This window comes from Zootoca vivipara, chromosome 11, assembly GCF_963506605.1.
Source record: "Zootoca vivipara chromosome 11, rZooViv1.1, whole genome shotgun sequence".
In the NCBI taxonomy this organism is placed as follows: Eukaryota; Metazoa; Chordata; class Lepidosauria; order Squamata; family Lacertidae; genus Zootoca; species Zootoca vivipara.
Genome location: NC_083286.1, coordinates 42,159,578 through 42,182,235, shown reverse-complemented (window position 1 = coordinate 42,182,235; position 22,658 = coordinate 42,159,578). Strand labels below are relative to the sequence as shown.

At 40.5% G+C, this 22,658-nt stretch overlaps 1 protein-coding gene across 1 annotated transcript in view; it reads right to left on the bottom strand.

Annotated features, from left to right (window-relative positions):
- The window catches only part of ARL15 (ADP ribosylation factor like GTPase 15), a 152,708-nt gene extending 134,204 nt beyond the window's left edge, over positions 1 to 18,504 (bottom strand). Inside the window, exon 1 of the mRNA XM_035100702.2 lies at positions 18,015 to 18,504. Coding sequence (XP_034956593.1) covers positions 18,015 to 18,026 — 12 coding nt within the window. The 5' untranslated portion in view covers positions 18,027 to 18,504. The remainder of the gene's footprint in view (positions 1 to 18,014) is intronic.
- Positions 18,505 to 22,658: the final 4,154 nt, after the last annotated feature.

Here is a 22,658-nt window from a genome sequence, read left to right as displayed (position 1 = left end):
TAAAACAAATAGTTACCGTACAATAAAACAAAAATCAACATCACTATTACATTTCATTAATTACATTCCATTTATAATTGACCCGCCTAACGACAAAAATTACAGTTACAACAAATAAAGGCTTGACATATCTTGCTTTGCATGTCATGCATCTATCTCATATATTGGTTTCACCTTTTAAGTTGAATTACTGAAATAAATGCACTTTTCGACGATATTCTAATTTTCCAAGTTTCACCTGTATTCAGCCATCACATACAAGAGGGAAAGGTTAAGTTTGTAATTAGTTTTACAAGAGGGCTGAAAGAACAAGTACAAGCAAGACTGTAGCTTCTCTATAGTAACTCCTTAACTCAAACTGAGGTGGAATCTACACATATAAAAAACGCTGTGAAAATGTTTTTTAAAAAAATATATTGAATACATTGAATTTTGCATAGCTCGCTGTCGCGATCTAGTGTCACATTTGTATATTGCACTTTGCAACACATTTAAAACGTTTTATTTGGAGCTGAATAGCTGAGTCCTGAGCAGTTTATTGCTTTCAGCAGCTTTTTTGTAAAAACAAAAACAAAAACCCACACAGCTAAAAAAAATTGTTAAAGGTGCTTCCCCTCTAGAAATAAATTCAGCCTTATATAGAAAATATTCCATATCTGATATAGGTCACTATCCTATCTTTTCTGCTAAAACAAGCAGAAAAATCATTGTCTGCCAAGGCGCTTGGCAATTTTCAAGTGGTCCATGGGGAAAAGAGTTTGGAAACACTGATCCATCTCAATAAGTCACTTGGATCCTACACTAATGTTCACTTCTGCGAGGAGTTGTATAATTGACAAACATAACACAAAAGTGAAGTGTCACTTGAATTCTGGTCAACAGGCACCTTTGCTTCCATTTGGGGTCTTTTCAGGAGGCATTACTGTCCTCTCCAGTCATCTGTAATCCTTCCGGCTCAAGACAGTATCGTTCTGCATACATAGCTCACAGCTCACTAGCCAAGTGTGGCATGCCTATCTATGTCCTGTGTCATGTACAATCCTGAGTGCACAGGGGAGGGGGGAGATGTCTCTTGGCAACTGTAGGACTTGAAAAAAACCACTGTCTGAACCTCATATCCAAGGTATACTGTATGTATATCAACAGGTATCTTTTTAGATCTACAATTTTAATCCAGTATGTCATGGGCCATTTCTATTTTATCTTGCTGATTTTCCATTTTTATCATGCTGTTTTTAGTGTCCTAATCATTTGTATTGTTATCTGCTCCAACAAGCCTTTGGGCTGAAGAGTGGACCAGTACGCATAACAGAAAGTCTCTTATATTGCACTATAAATCAACTGGAGATGTCCCATAGGAAGCAATTCATTAATGAAATAAGTAATCATAGTAATATTCTTAAGTATTGATGAAGAACCAGTATTTTTAGTATCTGCTCTTACTTTAGCACAGTTAATAATAGATTTGATACAGAGGGTCAGATTCCACTTCAAATACTTTGGATATATTTGGATATATATCAGCCATGCTGATCTGACATAGTCGAAACAAAATAAAAAAATTCCTTCCAGCAGCACCTTAGAGACCAACTAAGTTTGTCATTGGTATGAGGAGTGGCAAAAGGTGCTATCGAAATTTATATGGCAAGGGAAGAAGCCAAGAATTAAATATAAGATATTGACTGATGATAAGCAAAGAGGAGGCTTCTCTCTACCTGATCTAAAAATTTATTATGAAGCAGCTGCCTTTTGTTGGTTGAAAGAGTGGTTTACACTGGAAAACGCTAATATTTTGGACTTAGAAGGTTATGACAATGTTTATGGTTGGCATGCATATGTGTGGTATGACAAGGTCAAGGCCCATGGAAGCTTTAAAAGGCATATAGTTAGAAATTCATTGTTTAAGGTTTGGTCCAGATATAAAGATTTATTAGAAAGAAAAACACCTAATTGGCTTTCGCCTTTGGAGGCCAAGGTTCGTAAAAGGCTAAATATGGAGACTGGTTGGCTGAAATATAGAGATTTATTGATCCAAGATGGAGACCAATTTAAGCTAAAAACATATGAGGAGTTGAAAGGTAAATTGGATGATTGGCTCCAATACCATCAGATAAACGAAGCGTTTAAAACGGATAGAGTAATTGGTTTCCAAATTGAGAAGTCAAAGGTGGAAACAGAATTGTTAGAACCTAAGATGAAAATACTTTCTAGAATGTATAAATTGCTGCTAGAATGGCATACAAAAGATGAACAAACTAAAAATGTTATGATTTTGTGGGCAAAGGATGTGGGACATAATATTATGATAGAGGATTGGGAGAAGTTGTGGAAGGAAAATATTAAGTTTACTGCGTGTAGCTTACTAAAGGAGAATATAATGAAAATGATGTATAGATGGTATCTTACACCAGAAAAGTTAGCAAAGATTTACCACAACAACGATAATAAATGCTGGAAATGCAAGAAAGAAATAGGCTCATTTTACCACATGTGGTGGACATGTCCACTGGTGAATGACTTCTGGAATAAGATATATAATGAACTTAAGAAAGTGCTAAAAGGCACATTTGTGAAGAAACCAGAGGCATTCCTAGTGGGCATTGTAGGGAAGGAGATTCCTAAGAGAAAGGTATCTTTTTTTATGTATGCCACCGCAGCAGCGAGACTTTTGATTGCTAAATACTGGAAGCAGCAAACATTACCAACGATTGATGAATGGCAGATGAAGATGATGGAATTTATGGAACTGGCAGAGATGACCAGACGAATCCGCAACCAGGGAGAACAAGCAATTGAAGAAGAGTGGAAAGACTTTAAATTGTATTAAAAAAATTATGTTAAAGTAATATTTTAAGAATAGAAATTAAGTGGTAAATAAAACTGTGGATTAGTTGAAGAGGTTATTTTAGAATAGAAAATAAGAAATGTAGTATTAAAAGTGAATAAATAGAGGTAGAATTTGCTAAATTAGAAGTGTGTTTGAGAAACACAGGGACGGGAACCCGAGGAGGTCCCAATTTACACTGTGATAAAGATAAGTTATACAGTTTTCTATTTCCTTATTTTGTGGTTTTTCCTTCTTTTTTTATTTTTGTATTATGTATTTTTGTCTTTTGTACTCTTATCTTCCCCCTTTCCAATTTTTTGTAAACCCTTTTTTATTGTGGAAAATCAATAAATATCTAATTTTAAAAAAAAGTTTGTCATTGGTATGAGCTTCCGTGTGCATGCACGAAAGTGTGTGTATCTGAAGAAGTGTGCATGCACACGAAAGCTCATACCAATGACAAACTTGGTTGGTCTCTAAGGTGCTGCTGGAAGGAATTTTTTTATTTTTGGATATATTGTTCACATCGATTATGAAATGGGTGAACAGGCCCATCTAACAATTTATGTGCAGCAAGCGGCTGCTATACCCATTAGCACAGTGGCTGAAAAGGCTTAGAAATATCTAACTACATCCACAGGTGGGCTGATTTGCTGATTGTACTCTCAAAGCATATATTATAGAAATGCATAAGAAAGCCCTGGTTTTTTTCAGTGTGAAATACAGGCAATAGCAAACAGCTAGTGCAGGCATCCCCAAACTTCGGCCCTCCAGATGTTTTGGACTACAATTCCCATCTTCCCCAACCACTGGTCCTGTTAGCTAGGGATCATGGGAGTTGTAGGCCAAAACATCTGGAGGGGCGCAGTTTGGGGGTGCCTGAGCTAGTGTGTGTGTGTGTGTGGCAGGGGGACTACACATCACAAACCTAATTGAGAAACAAAGAGAAGTCATCATAGAAAAGAATTTCTTTTTTACTGCTCAGCAGGCAGATTTGCTATGGTCAATTTTCACAATGGTATGCTGAATAGCTGCAGCTTATGGTTTTGGAAAAACACATTAAGAAAGGTGGCAAAATTTGCACAGGCATTATCAGTCAAACAACTAGACGTATCAACAAGTAAACACTATGGAAATATATACTTTTTAATGCCCTTCATATGGTAACCTCAGGTTCACAGACTAAATGCAGGGCAGGCCTCACCTATCAGAACAGGCCAACTGTCAGGACGGCATGGACTGTTCACTAGCTTCCAACTGTAGCCTAGGTAAGAGCCACTTATATTCTTAGAGATATTCCCCACAGCAATCTACAGTGTCCAACAGAGGACAGATCTTAGGTGGTATGAAAGTCATACAAATATAGGCTTGCCAGACTCAATAGAGGACAGGACTTCTGTGCCTTTAATTGTCGTGCTCTCTTTTGAGTCTAGAAACCTTAAAGAGAAACCAGCAGACCCTTTGCTTGGAAATTAAACAATGGGTCTGCTGGTTTCTCTTTAAGGTTTCCAGACTCAAAAGAGAGCAGGGCAATTAAAGGCACAGAAGTCCTGTCCTCTATTGAGTCTGGCAACCCTATACTGTACAAATAAATGATTATTGTTAAAAGTATTCCTGTGGATAATGGGCTGCAAATTGCAGTTTTAACCATGGATATTTATATATCAATGTTTGTGTATTTTAAGCAGATTATGAAGAAAGTGAGTTAAGACTATCAAAACTACTGCAGGAGATTCCTGTGGGCCTATGATAAGAAAATTGAGAAAAGGTAGGATAAATGTATGGTTATGAAAAGTAAGCAGGGTAATCCTTTACCCACCATTATAATTAAGGAGCATCCAAATGTATACTGTATTTTTACACGTGTAACTGGAGCATGCAACACAGATTTTTACAGTTGTTTTTCTGAAACAGTAAATAATTAAAAGATACCCTTTGTCACAGGCTACAGCAAAGGGTTGCAACAGGTTTCAAAGAAAAACCATAGAAATTCATGAAATATTGGGTGTGTTTGCGTGCCATAGCAAGCCATGGTTAATGGTTAACCATGAATGCACCGATTGCTCTCACTCCAGTTCTCCCCTAGAGCAGGTGGAAGAAACAAAACACAATCCTTGGCATACATCCCAACTAGGTGTTGTACTCTGTTGGGTTCCAAAATAACCACAATCTAAGGCCAATGCTTGTTCATGGCTCACCAACTGTGGCTTGTTTGGAGAAAAACAAACCAAAAGTCCAGTTTGGGGTGTAATAATGTTAAGCCAAGGATTGTGTTTTGTTGCTCCCACTTGCTCTACAAGAGGAGCAAAGTGGGAGCAATCTGCTTTACCATGGCTTGCCATGACGTGAACAAAGCCAACAAAGTACAGTGGTGCCTCGCTAGACGAATTTAATTCGTTCCACGGGTCTTTTCTTATAACGAAAAATTCGTCTAGCGAATCCCATAGGAATGCATTGAATTTTTTTTGCCCATAGGAACGCATTAATTGAATTTCAATGCATTCCTATGGGAAACTGCGATTCGCTAGACAAATTTTTCATAAAACGAATTTGTCTAGCGAGGCAACCTCCGCTCGAAAAATCCTTTCGTTAAGCAGAAATTTCGTTAAGCAGGGCATTCGTTAAGCGAGGCACCACTGTATGGCCATGTGTCCTACTCTGGAGAGTCTAAATTTCTTGTCACGATAAGAAACCATAAAAAGGGGGAGGAGTGGCAAAACATAGCTGGCCACCCTAAGCTAAAAGAAAGTTCAATAACTTTGGTCCGCCCCAGGCTTGCTACGCTGCTGGGAAAAGCAGCAGAAAATGCTAGACGTTTATGACCTTTATGATATTTTAAAAGTTACCTGGGTGGGAGGCTGTGTATAGCAGCAGTTCAACTAATTAAGGATTACAAGGAATGAAAAGTGCCAGAAAATAACAAGTGTTTCAGTGGAGGGTGGAAATATGTTGTCTGGATGGCAGGTCTACCTGTAAATGGATGGCAGATTTACCACTGAGAAACAACAGAGGGGTACTCCTGGAATACAATATTCACAGAAGACAAGTCTATACAGGCCTGGCACCATTCAGACACCAGATCTCCTAGAAATGGTAGATCTGTTTCCTGATTATAGCTGCTTTTATTTTATTTTATTTTTTTCATTTTAGGACTTCCGTGCTCTAAACTTAAAACAGAAAGACAGGCTTTGAAGTGGAATATTCTGCTGTGTGTCAGTTAGGATTTCTTAAGAAAAGGTTCAATAACCAGCCAAAGTTTTCAATTGTGGGCCATTTTTAAGTTTCATTTACTTACAGTTTACTGCAGTTTTCTGCAAGGAGTTTACATGGCGAGCATGAAAGAGAAAACAAAACATTTGCACTCACAAGTTGTTTCAAGTTAAACATTCAAGACTGCCAGGCACCTTCATTTGATGCTTAATCAAAGCCTTGGAACAAGCAACAGGGAACTAAGTCATGATGCTATATTGTAACTATCCACACCAAGGAATGCTCTCAGAAATCATGCAGGAATAAATAAGCAATGTGTGTCCACAGGGAGCCAGCGAGAGACTGTTTCCACTGCAAACATAAAACCTAAGTTATCACTCCACAGAACTGAAGCTGATGCTTGATTCAACAGTAGAGAAGTAACATTATAGAACAATAATATTTAAGTTCCAAAGTCCAACCTGAAGATTCCTCTTGCAACGGATCCCATTATAAAATAGCTCCACTTTTTTAAAAAAAACAACAACAACACATACAATATATACATCTCTCTATAAGCTTTTGACTTAATTTTACTTGCATAAAAGATAAAGATTTTTTGTTGCAATTCCTAATCACACAGGGCTGTACTGATTTAAGAACAGCCACAGGGGTATATCGGTAATAAAGTAGCACAAGTATTTTTGTATTGGTATGCATTTGACTTTGGCAATGTGGGCAAGAGTTCTTCACTGGGAAAACAGGCATCAATTTTGTCTGGCCATCTAATAATAATAATGATAATAATAATAATTAAGTACATATATTTGAGGCAATTGACTCATCTAGAATATATATGTAGTGTATCACTGAATGAGAGGATTGAAAATGTGAAGAAGTGAGTCAGAAAGTCAAGCAGGAAAATCTTCTTTCTATTATACTTCCTGCAAGACCAGTAAGAAAAACTAATTTTAGGTGATCATCACTGGCATAAAGAAGAAGTCCCACTAACCTGCTACAAAACAGTCTAGAGTAGTTTGTTTTTTCCAGATAAATATTCCATGTACCATATGACTTTTTCTTGTAAGGCAATGTTTCAGGCATTAGTTCCACCAATATGAGATGTTGATGTCCAATAAAGTTTCTCATTTTTGTACTATCGGTATCGTGAAACAGGCTGCTTGATCTTAAAAAGACCAAGAGGGTTTTTTTTATTTAATTCTGGTTCTTAAATAAAGACTGTAAAGCTAATTGGGGCATGATTTGGATGGGTTCCTTTATAATTTAGCCAATCTCTTTGAATACTAGAGACCAGAACTCTTGTGCTACTGGACACTCCCACCAAAAGTGGAAGTACTGTATGGTCCTCTTTTACCACCTTCCCTCCAGCAAGATGTGGAAGAGTCTGAATGCAGGCTATAGCCAAAAACAAACAGACAGGTCTCAAAAATATATTATAGCACATATGATTAAAGTGTGGTAATACACACCACAGATATACACAAATGGCAGGAAATGACCAAAAACTCAGGACGCAGCCATGAGGAAAATGTTGGCCATGCCCTAACAGGCATGCACACTAGCTTCTGTGGCAGACCTCTACACCAAAAAATATCTTACTGGTTTAATTGTACAAGTTTTTGAACACTGCTCTGCATAGGCACAGAAGCCAAATGTGTGAGTGCATAGAGACCAAGGACTGTTGAGTGTTGGGAACAAATTAGGTATCATTTAACTCCATGCTGAAAGCACAATAACTGCACAGTTCAGGTGATCTCTCGATAATCCATTTCAACAAGGGATGTGAAGAAGCTGGGAGTTACCAAAAGTGACAACTGCCAAGGTGCACTGAACATACATCCAATCTGCTTCAAATGAACCCTGCTTATCCTTTGTAAACTAATTCAGCTGTTAAATGGTATATTGAACACAAGTGAGACTCAGAGATTCCCAGCTGAGAGCTCACCAGGTGTCCTTTGGCAAGGCAGCACACTCTCAAGCCTCATCTGCACTATAAATTTAAAGCATTATCAAACTACTTTAAACAGTCATGGCTCTCCCCCCCCCCCCCCCCGCAAAAAAATATCTGTGCACTGTAGTTCACAGACCTACAATTCTCAGAGTCATTTAACCATCAATACCTCTGCCCAGGGAACTCTTCCTTGACATCCAAAACAGGATAATCAATCAACATTATCATAAAAAGAAAATTATTTATGATACTCTGAGAATTATTATGTCTCTTCCAGCCTCCACAGTGTGAAGCAGACATAACCAACCATTTCCATAAAAAGAGCTGAGGAAAAAGTGGGGCAAATAAACTCAATGAATACTACATGAAATTTATTTAATCTTATTTTCTGAGCCGTTGCTGAGTTTCTGCTTCTTATTTGTCGTTTATCAAGGACTTATAAAAAATGAAGGTTTGTCAAAATTAAGAAGAGATTCTCTACCCTTTCATATATCAAATTGTCTCTTGATTTGATGTATTTAAAAACATGTTAGTGCATCCGGGTCTTATATTCAAGAGGTGTGCTCTGTCTACAAATAAGGACTTTCTTGTTCTCAGTGTACAAAAATTATAACGATCCAATACTGTTTTATGATTATGATTATTTTCTTTATTAAATTGGTATGCCACCCTGCATCTGAAGATCACAAGATGGTTCACAACATAGAACTACAAAATGAAAACACAAAATACATAACCAAAACAACAACCACTAAATAACCCTCCTCCCACAAACACATTTAAAAGGATACTGATTATTTAATCAGTCAAAGGCCTGATAATTGAGAAATGTTTTTACCTGGCACCTAAAGGTATGCAATGAAGGCACTAGACGAGCCTCCTTGGGGAGAGCATTCCACAAATGAGGGGCATCACAGAAAAGGCCTGTTCTTGTGTTGCCACCCTCCGGACCTCTTGTGGAGGGGGCACACAAAGAAGGGTCTCAGTTTATGATTGCAGGGTCTAGTTTGGTTCTTATGGGGAAGGGCTGACCTTGAGGTATTGCTGTCCTGAGCCGTTTAAGGCTTTATAGGTCAAAACCAGCACTTTGAATTAGGCCTGGAAACTGATTGGCAGCCACTGCAATTGGGCCAGAAACAGTGATGTATGCCCAAACCATCTGGCCCTGGTAAGCAAACTGCCCAACAAATTCTGCACCAGCTGAAATGTCTACTGTCACCAGAGGCAGCCTCACATACCGTATATACTTAGCTGCCAAGTATCCCATTTTTTGCGGGAAACCCCCGGATTTCCTACCTGCCAGGGAGCCTCCATTTTGGGTGCTGCTCTGCCCATATGTGGGCACTGGAAGCGGCACCAGAAGTTGCTTCTACGCATGCCCAGCAGCTATCGTGGTGGCGGCCGCATGGCGGCGGCCGTCACCAAGATGGCCACTGCCATGCAGCCACCACCAAGATGGCCGCCGGGCATGCGTAGAAGCGACTTCCGGTGCCGCTCTGCACTATTTCCGGTGCCCACACATGGTCAGAGCAGCCTCGGAAGTTGCTTCTACGCAACATCCGGTGCCACGCCGCTGCTGATCCCGCATTTTTCAGCGGGAGACTTGGCAGGTATGCGTATATAGTGTGTTAAGGTGAGCTAACCTAGAGGTTATCAGACCACAGACAACAATAGTTAGGCTATCTTTGTCCAGATAAGGGTGCAGCTGGGCCACCAGCCAAAGCTGCTGCAAAGCACTCCATGCCACCAAGGCAACCTGAACCTCAAACAACAGTGATAGATCCAGGAGTACCCCCAAGCTATGCTACTCTCATTTTCCCATTTCCTGCTCCTATGTTTTGCCAATTGACCCTTCAGAAAAGCCCTCTATCAAAAGTGTATCTGCAGTTGTCCAATTTTCCTAACTACAAACAAGTAGCAAGCTTGCTGCAACCCCTTAACAACTCCCAGGGCAGATCACCAGTACTTTTTAAGAAGTTCAATAAGGATGGAGAAAGCTTTGCCTGCAGATTTATTTTGAAGCTTTAAAATACATAGGAGCCCTGCAAGAAGACCAAACTTGATAGCTGTGAAGCTTTTATCAGGAGTGTGTCCTGTTGACATATTACATAATCACAAGAGTAGTACATGAGTATGAGCATGTAAAACATTCCAGACCTATCACACACCTTTTATCAGCACAACTTGCAGCTCTTACTTAGTCAGCCATGTTGAATTGTGGTTAAATCACTCTATAATACCACCCTAAGATCAACGCTGAATATACTCATTCTGCCATATTAACAGCATCCTTGCACAGTGTATGCCACATGTGAGAAGTTTTTGACAATTACATTGTTATAGGGCGTTCCCACTCTTCCTGTTCTCAGGAGTTGTTATTTTGATAGAAAGCTTCTGTTACTGTATTTAATAAATATCCCTTGCTATTTTCGATCTTTCTACTTTCATTGAACCATTTCCATGTTAACCAGATTACAAAGGGGAAGGCTATCCTAGAGCAGATATTTCAGGCTTGAGGGATCTCTATAAGAAACAAACAAAAAACAAGAGTATCAGGGCCAACTGCCTAAAGCATGGGTAGGCAAACTAAAGCCCGGGGGCTGGATCTGGCCCAATCGCCTTCTAAATCTGGCCCACGGATGGTCCGGGAATCAGCGTGTTTTTACATGAGTAGAATGTGTCCTTTTACAGACATACCTCGTGTTGTGTCCGCTTCATGTTGCGTCTTTTTGCGTTACGTCCCGCGGCAACCCAGAAGTACCAGAACAGGTTACTTCTGGGTTTCACTGTTTGCGCCTTCACAGAAGCACCAAATCGTACCATGCGCCTGCGCAGAAATGCCAAATTGCGCCATGCACCTGCGTAGGTGCAGCACTTCGAGTTGCGGGCATTTCATGTTACAGGTGGGCCTCTGGAACAGATCCCGTCTGTAACACAAGGTACCACTGTATTTAAAATGTATCTCTGGGTTATTTGTGGGGCTTGCCTGGTGTTTTTACATGAGTAGAATGTGTGCTTTTATTTAAAATGCATCTCTGGGTTATTTGTGGGGCATAGGAATTCGTTCATATTTTTCCCCAAAAATATAGTCTGCCCCCCCTACAAGGTCTGAGGGACAGTGGGCCAGCCCCCTGCTGAAAAAGTTTGCTGACCTAAAGCAAGTCATAAGCCTGGTTTTTATTTGCCACTTCTCTGTTTTGTGGCTTTATTAGAGCTATATTTTTGCTCTTGCATTACTGAGGGTTGACTAGGAATCAAATTTACATTAGTGATTGTAGGGAGGAGGGCTTCTCAACCAGCTTCCTTTCCCCCCTTCCAAAACTTCAAGCCTTTTAGAACTCTGGGGATTCTCCATGATTCTAAGCTTGCTGTTTGCTTCCTCTTCTATGAAATCAACATATCTGATGGCAGTATGAGGTAGATGTCACCATCACCATGGTGACAGAGCTGGTGTCCAGGGCTGCTCTGCACTCACCCCAGGCACAACAATGATGAGTGATCAGTCATAGCCAGGGGAACAAAATCAACACTTGCCCTACCATCTGCTCCCACAACAAGGATACACGAACTCAGGCATCACTCTCCTCCTTGTCCTCCACCTCAGAACACTGATCGACTGTAGGGTCTAATTACCAATTGATGTTAACAATATGATTAGCATTCACAACATGTATTTTTTAACAATTAAAAGCCAGGTCCAGTGGTGGGGGACTTTCTGGATTGCAACATCCAGGAGACGAGGGCCAAAGTTCACCCTCTGCAGCAGAGGTTTCCAAACGTTTCATGTTGGTGACACACTTTTTAGACATGCTGTTACCAACTACTATTATTCCACTGAAGAATACTTGATCAGCTTCCAAGGGAACCTCGGATTCCCTTAGGAGACCATTTGAAAGCCACATCTCTAAATTCTTCTAGATACAAACATGGCTAAATACAGTTTTATAGGCAAACTTATATTGGAAGCAGTAAATCGCTCATGCAAGTACCAGTATAAGTTTCTTGATTTTGAAGCCCCACTACTAGCGCAGATTTATCCATGAAGCTTTCTAGACAGCTTTTTAAAACAAAAATGAGGCAATTTACATGGCCTAGGCAACCAACATTTAAAAAGTGTTGGTCATCCATCACTAGATACTTCCAACATTAGCATTATTGCAACCTGATTCTATGGAGTTAGGTCCACCAAAGTCACGGCCTGCTGAACATGCAATGGGCTGAATCTGCCATTTTTTAAAAGACGGCAAACCTGCATCATTAAGAGAAATATGTACAGTACATGCACACAATGACTATGATTATTGTTCTGTTTTTAGTTTTGTTTAAGAGGTTGGGCTTTTTTGTTTGTTTGTTTTTGGCAAGAAGTGGGGAAAGAAATCATATAAAAGTTCCAAACTCTATTCCTCTGTCTTTCCTTTCATACCTACCAACCCATAATACCTAGACATGTCAAAAAGTAGAGATTTGAAATTCTAGTCCCACATTTCATAAAAGATATCATAAATATAATAAGGTACCATCCTTTGGGCGAGTTATGGCAGAAAAAGAACTGATACAGGTACATTTTAAGAACAGCAAGAGCAGGTGCTGAAAACATTTGAAAAGAAAGAAAAGCAAGTATGTCATATTTTCACAATGCACACCATTAGCAAACAGTGATGCTCCACACAGTAAGACAGCAGAAGGGAAGGGCAAGTAACTGAGAAATAGGTCAGTCTGAGCTCAGCTAAGAGCATTTTGTAAATTTCCCACATACAAGAGCCTATTTCAAAATCAATTAAATATACTAAGTGTTCAACAGAGTTCTGCAGAAGTCATGCATTTCAATATTTCCTTCAAATACACATGAGAGACAGATTTATACAAGTTTCCAGAAAATCACTTGAGAAATCTCCAGGTTCCCAAGGAGCTGCAGCATGCTTGCTCTTGGAACATTCAAGTTCATTACTAGTGGTCCATTAACTAAGCTCTTAAAAAGAAACATACCTTCTCGTTAAACATCTTCTTTCCCAGCATAAAGACTGAACACAATCTGTTCAACAAATGAATCCTTTACACATAAATATAATGTGCAAACTCTCTCAGACCTCACCATTTAATTTTTTTTCAGCAGTAAACTACAGTATTTGTTTTTGTTTTCATTTTAGGAAGATGCAGTAAGGTAGGCTAACCGAAGAGCTAGAGAAATCTATTTGGGTCAAATACTGCTCCCATTTAAAATAACAGTCTTGCCGAACCTTAATCACAAACCAATTTATTATGACATAAGCTTTCATAGACTACAGTTCACTTCATGAGCTAGGATCCTAAGTTACAGGTGAGGTTGGTGTGTGTGTGTGTGTGTGTGTGTGTGTGCGAGAGAGAGAGAGAGAGAGAGAGAGAGAGAGAGAGAGAGAGAGAGAGAGAGAGAGAGAGAGAGAAAGGGGTTAGAGGTAAATGAAATGTGGGATGGTACTGAAAGTGATAATTTTGTGATCATTCACAAAACAGTCATTGGTGATCAATGATTGGTAAGCCAATCAACACATGTAGCATTATTTTTTTAAAAAAACAACAACACACCTTTGACAAGCTCAGTCCAGAATTGATAGAACTGAAACTCCTGGTGAACTGTGGATGAGCTGTTTCACATTCCAGTTTCTCTTTGAAGTTTCTATGTTCAAAGATGGGTACTTCTAAGGTCAGTTACAGAATATTCCAGATGCCGAAGTCCCACCCTGGTTTCTTAATATTGTCATTAATGATGACAGATTTCTGTCCATTTATTCCTTTGTACAAAGACTAGTTTGTTTGCCAAGAAGATCATTGCTGGCAGAGAGTGGTATACCTTATATTGCAAGATGAGCAGGTGAATGAATCCCTAATGTTGTAAATGACATTGTTAGGTCCTTTAATAGTGCTGCCACAGTTGGCAACCATGTCCAATAAATAGAGACTAATTCCTTTGTTCGTATTTCTGTTTTGTAACCTGCCATTGCTGTTGAGTAACTGTTTTAGGTTGGTGAGCTCTCCAGAAGCAAGCCCTGCAAGAGGTTAGTGCCATTGCTCAGTGTGTGTTGTAGATTAGTAACAATACAGAACATCATAACAAAAAACTTCAAGGGGATCATGAAAGTGCCAAATTACAATAAGTACATAAGAGGAGGATCCTGGATCAGGTTGATAGCCCATCTAGCCCAGCATCCTGTTCTCACAGCGATCAACAAGATGCCCATGGGAAACCTGCAAAGAAGATTTGAGCAAAAACGGTACTCCCTTCATGTGACTTTCAGCAACTGGTATTCAAAATCATTACTGCTAACAGCTCATGGCTAGTAACCTTTAGACAGCCCTCTCCTCCATGAATTTGCCTAATCCTCTTTTAAGGCTATCTAGGTTGGGGATCATCACTGGCTTCTGTAGGAGCAAGAGTCATAGTTTAACTACCGTATGTGTTGTGTGAAGAAGTACTTTATGTTATCTGTCCTGAATCTTCCAACATTCAGCTTCAAATTGATCTCTGTGAGTTTAACTGCTATAAGAGAGGGAGAGAGAGAAAAATCTCTATCCACTTTCTTCATGCCATACTTAATTTTATAAACTTCTATAGTGTTACCTCTAACTCAACTCTTCTCTAAGCTAGTAAGTTCCAAAAGTGTCAACCTTTCTTCATAAGGGAGCCACTCCTTCCCCTTGATCATTTTAGTTTCCCTTTCCTGAAACTTTTTGAACTCTACAATATCCTTTTTGAGATGAAGTGACCAGAACTGTACATGGTATTCAAAATGCAGCTACACAATAGATTTGTATATAATGGCATTACTGTATAATATTGGCAGTTTTATTTGCAATTCCTTTCCTAGTGATCCCTAGCATGGACTATGCCCTTTTCTCCACTGCCACACACTGGGTTAACATTTTCATTGAACTATTTAACATGAACCCTGGTCTCATTCCTAGTCCTTCACTGCCAGTTCAGACCCCATAAGCGGATATGTGAAATTAATGGTGTCCCCCAAATGCATCACTTTACACTTGTTTACATTGAACTGCATTTGCCATTCTACTACAGTGGTACCTCGGTTTATGAACACAATTGGTTCCGGGAGTCTGTTCATAAACTGAAGCGTTCATAAACTGAAGCGAACTTTCCCATTGAAAGTAATGGAAAGTGGATTAATCCGTTCCAGACGGTCCGCGGAGTAACCGTTCATAAACTGAAGCAAACCTTCCCATTGAAAGTAATGGAAAGTGGATTAATCCGTTCCAGGCGGGTCTGCGGAGTACTTAAACTGAAGCGTTCATAAACTGAAACATGGGTGTAATTGGTTCCGGAAGTCTGTTCATAAACTGAAGCGTTCATAAACTGAAGCGAACTTTCCCATTAAAAGTAATGGAAAGTGAATTAATCCGTTCCAGATGGGTCCGCGGCGTTCATAAACCGAAAATTCATAAACCGAGGTGTTCATAAACCGAGGTTCCACTGTACTCAGTTTGGAGAGGTCCTTTTGGAAATCTTTGTGGTCTCCTTTCGTTTTAACTACTCTGAACAATTTCACTGCTCATTTCTAACTCTAGATTGTTTATGAACAAGTTAAAAAGCACAGGTCCAAATACTGATCCTTGATGGTCTCCAATATCTAAGTTTCTCAATTTGGAGAGCTGTCCATTTATTCCCACTTTGTTTCCTGCAACTTAACCAATTTGTGACCCACAAAAGGACCTCTCCTCTTATTCCTTGACTCCTAAGCTTACGCAGGAGCCTGGTGGTGTACTTTGTTGAAAGCTTTTTGAAAGTACAATATGTCAACCAGATCACTTCTATCTAAATGCTTCTTGACACTGTCTAAGAACTTGAATAGGTTCATGAGATAGGACTTTCCCTTGCAGAAGCAATGCTGGTTCTGCTTCAGTAAGGCTTACTCTTCTATACGCTTGGTTATTTTATCTTTATAAATACTTTCCACCAGTTTTAATGGGACAGATGTTAACTGGCCTGTAATTTCCAGGATCCTCCCTGGTTCCCTTTCAAAAAATTGGTGTTGCATTGGCTGTTTTCTGATCCTCAGGTATGGAGGCTGATGTAAGAGGAAAGTTACGTATTTTTGTGAGAAGTTCAATTTCACATTTAAGTTCTTTGCAAACCCTTGGGTAGATTCCATCTCCTGTGAATTGAATTGGGACAAAGTAGTCGTACTTTTATTAGCATACTACAAGTGTTAATTGGTATACAAATACCAGGATATTATTCACCAACTACAGTTTTGTTAATTACATAATTATCGCTGTATCTGCACTTTCTACATCTCATTTCCTTCTGACCTCACAATTACAATTCTGCCCCTTCTCTCAAATATGTTACTATATACCTGTATATAGTATACAGGTAACACTTCATACATCTGGTGAAATGGACTGTTGTCCACAAAAGCTTACACCACACTAGGCATGTACAAAGTACATTTCGGGGGCCTAATCTGGCCAACCAGTCACTTTCATATGGTCCTTGTGGCAGTTTATTTCCTGGGGTAAAATCCTAAAAAAACCCTCACCAACTTCAATCCTAAAAAAAGGTTAACTACTTTGGTCGGCCCTCAAAGCCCTTCTCTTCATCAAATCTGGCCCTATTTGAAAAAGGTTTGGACACCACTGGCTTACACCATACTAAATTTGTTAGCCTTTTAAGGTAACTCTTATTTAAAGCAGGCCCCCACCCACCCAAATATTGATGGTGTCACAAACAGCAGCACATTCCACCTCAAAACAAAATATCAAACAGTAAAAAAAAATTCTGACTCCTGTTAGGATAATTAAACCAATCTTACACATAGATTTTATGGGCCAATTTATTCGCACAGGCCTTTCCTACGAAGTTTTGACAATTTGAGAACTCAAGCAGTGAAATTACTAGGAACCATAATGTAAGTTTCACAGGTGCAGTCTGCACAGATGTTGGTCACATTAGTTGACATCTCTTTATATATTCCTTTACTTCTCAACCACTTTATAAGAATCTGAAACCAAGGAGACATAGCAACTCACACCTCTTCCATGCAACAGCATATCAGGTCACTAACACTTTATGACTAAATAGCTTATAATTTACTTTAATTACTTGCAAGTGTTAACAATTAAGTGGCGAGATGTATTCTGAAATGCAAAGAAGTGAGTTGTTTGAAAAGCACAGGAAAAAATCCAGCAATAGAAAGTACATCAACACACAAGCACACCAAACCATGTGCGTTTGTTTACTACCAGTTAGGTAGACTTTGTTTTGTTTTTACATTAGATTTGAAAAATCATCCAAGCAAACACGTTACTGTAAAGTTCTTCTTTCATATGTAACCGCAATTCGGATTTGTACTTGCCAGTGTTTTCATGAACCTTAAAAGTCATTCAACCTTGGAGCAAACACCCAAGATAAAATCTCTTTTTGCACAAATAAGGGCAACAGTCATTAAAGACTGCTAAATGTTACTGCTGAATACCAAACTAGTCAGGTAAAGAACTACAAATGCCCAGTTTCAGTTTGATGCATTCAAGCGTTCTCTCAGTTTATACATTTAGGAGGGAAACTAGTGACCGAGGTCAGGCGTTTAGAAGCCTAATAACCAAATGAGTGGGACTATAGTCCTCTTTAGGAAAACCACTCTTGCTCACTGGCCTTTAATAGTTTTAAGTCTGATATAAAAAAAAAACCCTGGAGCGTGAAGAATGCAATTTCCTAATCGAGAGCTCACAAGACACAATAGGAAAAGCCTCTTCCCATCACCCTACCTGCCATGTCAACAATAGAGAGAAACTCAGGTTTGTCTGTGAAACTGATGCTAAAAGGACCTTTACAGAACTACTAAGTTTCACTTATTCAAAAAGCACAAACAATTCCCTGTTAAATCCAAGAGACCTTTTAGAATGTGCTGTCACCATGAACCATTTAAAAAAAGAAAAAAGCATACAGATATCAAGATATAGGAACGTGCAGGATTGGAAACAAACTAGAAATGTATTAGGAAGGACGATTGCATTCAGTTTACGTCAAGTACCTACCAGATAATCCATGAACTAGGGTAACAACTGGGATTAGGAGTTAATAGGTCACAGAGTAGCCTGCTTCTTATCACGCAGTCTCAAGGTGGGTGAAGAAAACGTCTGGAGACTGATAAGAAGTGGCTGTCGTCTCAGCGGCTCCTAAGGAAGGAAAAATCTCAGGGACTACAGTATGGAGTTGCCGTCGCTGTGAGGAAGCTTCCCGGGGGAAAAATCAGGGAGATCTCGGTCAGCGGTCTCAGTAACTGGATGGGCAAAGGGATGGATCTCCAAGGCTGCCAATGCACCGCTGCTCGCCCTGCACCGTCTCTGCCCGCGCGAACCCGGCACACTTCCCTCTTCGCTCAGTCTCAGCGAGCAAGCACTCAGCAACGGTAGCAGCGCTGCTTTTGCAGCCAGACCCAGGAGACGACTGAGAAGCAAAACACGAGCCCAGCCCAACCAGGCGCCCGTGCAACCCGCTGCAGCGCCCGATGTTTCAGGAACAGAGTTTCCCCCTGTAGCGTCACTGTCATCTGATCATACACGTGAGACGAAGAAAGAAGGCTCTTAAAGGGACACACATGCTTTCTCAGCCTCCCTACTTGGTTGGGGCGTGGGGCAACTCAAGGCAGATAGGAGGAGCGGGGGAATTTGAAAGGGGAGATCGGGATGGGGGAGGGAGGGAGGGAGCTGTGCGTCAGAGGACGAAGGGGAGTTCACGGGAAGAAGGCACGAGAAAAGCGGCAGTAGGGCAGAGGGGAGGAATGAATGGGAGGGCTGCAATGCAATAGGAGCGGCGAGGAAAGCCGGTCGGGGAGGATGCAGGTTTCAAAGCTGGGCCGGTACAGACCAGGAATGGGGAACCTGTGACCCAGATGTCATCAGTCCCAGCCAACACGGCAAGTGGTCAGGGTTGATGGGAATTGTAGTCCAGAAGCATGTCGAGATCCACAGGTTCCTAATCCCTGGCACAGACTTTGCAATACCACGAGTTGTTTAGAACAGGAAGAGGGGCATGGAGGTGGGTCGGAAGAAGAACTTGGAAAGGGATGGAAGATGCAGTGAGGTAAACTAATCCTATGCATGTTTACTCCAGCGATTTTACATTCTGCATCCTCTTCCTCTGCTAGTTAACCGGCATCATCAACAGTACTTTCTCCCCTTTTTCTTTGTCTGTTTTGAAAGAGACTACATTGGAGGGTGATATAGACTGACTTCTTGTCCACCCCACCACAAGATGCGCAGGGATTTAGCAGTTTAGGGCGGGACAGGAACGAGAGCTGCTGCAAGACCAGGACCCAATGATGAACTGGAAGCAAGGCGGTTGGATTACATACAAGAAAACTGAAAGCTGCACCTCAAATCTCCTGCTGCACTGCCTAAAATTACATTACCTGTCAAAAGCACTCATCGTGGCTCATTCGTCATCAATCCCCTGCTTGTGGCAGCAGATCCTTGCAGTAGATCCAAACTGTCTGTCTGGTAACTTTTTTTTACACCAATGCATTTTGTGTAAACCCTTGCTCTCTCTGGGAATGGAACCTTACCTATTCTCCCTAAATGTGAATATGATCTGGAGTAAGAAAGCTCATTGCTGCTTCCTTTTGTTTTTGACACAGTACTTCCCAATCACAACTACACTAAAATCCCGAATATCTGAGTTGTTTTCCATCGAGTAGCATAAGAACGTAACAGTCCTGCTGGATCAAGCCAATAGCCCATTTAGCCCAACATCCTGGTCTCACAATGGCCAACCAGGTGAACCTGAGCGCAACAACACTCTGCCCATCTGCAATTCCCAGCAACTGGTATCAATATTGTAACCTTGTTCTCTATTTCTCCACCAGGGAAGACGAGCAGAAAAGGCTTAAAAACAAAACACATTGGATGTTTCACTCTAGCCTTCTCATTGGTCTAATTGGTGAGATCTGCTTTCCTAAATTTGACAGTCATTGGCTAAAAGCTGTGAAAGGTGAGAACAGGGTAGTTTCTCGCAAAAACAACCCTTAAGAAAAATTGTATTCTAATTTATTGCATAGTACCTGCATTTTGCCTCATGTCACAAGTTCTATAAACACTAGAAAGTTTCTATTTGAAAAATGAAGGCTGGCCTACAGGTTACAATTCATGTGGGGAGCACTCCTTGCAGAAGCCCAGGGCTGGTGGCACTGAAGAAGCCCCAAGGTCACAATAAACACCCCCCTTCCTGCTTAATCATCTTCTCAGTAGAGTCATAGCTGCCTTGCTAAGTAAGCTGAAGACAGTACTTTCCACCATCAATTACATACTGCATAAGTAGGGTCCCTCTAGCTAAGTTCAGCAGCAATTAGATAGGCACAGACGTTAACTGCTTGCCTCAAGTTCTGTAGATCCTTAATTTGCAGCTGCTAATTTGAGTATTTTAACACTGCATTTAGTGGTGTGTGGAAGTATACATGATTGGCCCTTTGCTGCATAGTCAGTATTATGGTGGTGGTGGTGGTGGGTTGTTGTTGTTTTAAGTGCTATTCAGTGTGCAATGTTTTTAAAGCAGCAATGTACATGAATAGCTGCACAAAAAGCACATAATTGTTTAAAACACACACCCAGAGTTAAGCCATTCTACATTATGCCTTTTTAAAATGTGCACTTGGCCTGTAAAAGTGCAGGGAAGGGATCCCTTCATATAGACAAGACTGCCTTATATTGTTAACTTGTCCATAAAATTGAGTGTTGTTCATTTTCCAGGGTTTCCGGTGGGGATCTTTCCCAGCCCTGCTGGCCAGGCTCCTTAACTAAAGGTGCCAGAGAATACACCTGGAACCTTACGCATTAAAATCCTCCCAATACAGGGCTGTCTCCAGATGTCTTCTAAAAGTTGTGTAATTCTTTTAACTCCTTGACATCTGAAGGGATGTCTTAACCTCTCCTTTTCTCCTTGGAATTAGTGCTCAGTTTCTGAAAGGTAAGGTAAAGGGACCCCTGACCATTAGGTCCAGTCGTGACGGACTCTGGGGTTGCGGCACTCATCTCGCGTTATTGGCCGAGGGAGCCGGCGTACCAGGTCATATGGCCAGCATGACAAAGCCGCTTCTGGCAAACCAGAGCAGCACACAGAAACGCCGTTTACCTTCCCGCTGTTTATCTACTTGCACTTTGACATGCTTTCGAACTGCTAGGTTGGCAGGAGCTGGGACCGAGCAATGGGAGCTCAGCCCGTCGCAGGGATTCGAACCACCAACCTTCTGATCAGCAAGCCCTAGGCTCTGTGGTTTAACAAAGGTACTAGAGCCCAAATTGGCACTAAAATCACTGAACTGCTTTAGAAACTCTTTAATCTCAGGTGTGGGGCCAGTTTAGGGTACCTAATATTATTTTATACATGCCTCACAACATCATCATGTTCCAGGGCAGAGCATTAGCCTTAAAATACTGTACATGTTTGGGAGATAAGCTCTGGTGAGGCTGCCTCAAACTAAGTCAAACAGATCCCATCCACACAAGGATCTCCATATAACTTTCCTGGCTTTGTACACCCCCCTTTTATCTGAGGGAGGGTACGGCGGAAGGAACAGAAAAGTGGAAAAAAGGAAGCTGGAAAGCATTTTCATTTCAAACTACCCTCCTCCCTGTCCACATTTCCTGGAGTGATTGTTTGGCTTTAGTAACAGAATAACAGCAGGAAATGTAAAAAACAAAACAGGGTTCAATAAATAGAGGCCAAAATGTATGAGAGGCTCAGATTTTATACTCAGCCATAGCAAGTGAATAATGATTAATTCTAGCATTGAAGAACAGCTCATACAAAATGAACCTCAGTGTTTTAAGAAAGGGTAAGCGCAGGTTGCTAGTACTGCTGCATTGTTTGCTGTAGTTACCAGGGGCAGTCGGTCTGCAGACTCAGTCAAGTTAATCAAACTTGGGAACAAGTTTTAGTGCCTTGCATTTCTAAATTGTTGGTTCAGGCTTCATCATTAGCGGGTCATTTGATTGGTGACCCTTAAGTTTGCCATTTCAACTGAGAAATTGGAAACGCAGATAAAGCTATGATCCTCATGGAGATTGGGGTGGCATGTCGGCCTAACAATATTATGAAGAAACATTAGAAATGCAGGACTGGAAGACTTGTAAAAGTGTTGTTGGTTGTTCTGCTGACTGAGTCAGCAAACCTCATCTCCCACTTTTATACCTTTCCTAAGTGCTAGAGTGGAATTCCAACAAGTGCTCAAATAGCTTTTTATTGCTTGAGAGTCTGTAATATTCATAATACATCATTTTCACCCACTTTCGTTTCTGATAAGATACTAGAGAATGAAATATGTACGATAAATGGATAATTTCCTTCAATTTGATACTCCAGAAATATAAATCAGTTCCTTTTTTCCACTAGGAAAAAGAAAACTCTGTTCCTAATCCTCGCTATCTTGCGGCTATATACTCATTTGTGACAAAGGCTTTGGGAGTAAACACAGAGGAAAAATCTGTACCTGCTGTCTTGCAGGACATCTTCAGGAAAGGAAAAGGCTAAGGAATAAACCTAGTGCTTTTTTTCAGGGGGTACTCAAGAGTACACAGTCCCAGCACCTCTCTCTTTTTTTGGTTAAAAAAGTGTGGCACTTACTGTAACAACTTCATGGTGCATTGTTTTTTTAACTGTGGAAAGGCGGTATACAAATAAAAAAT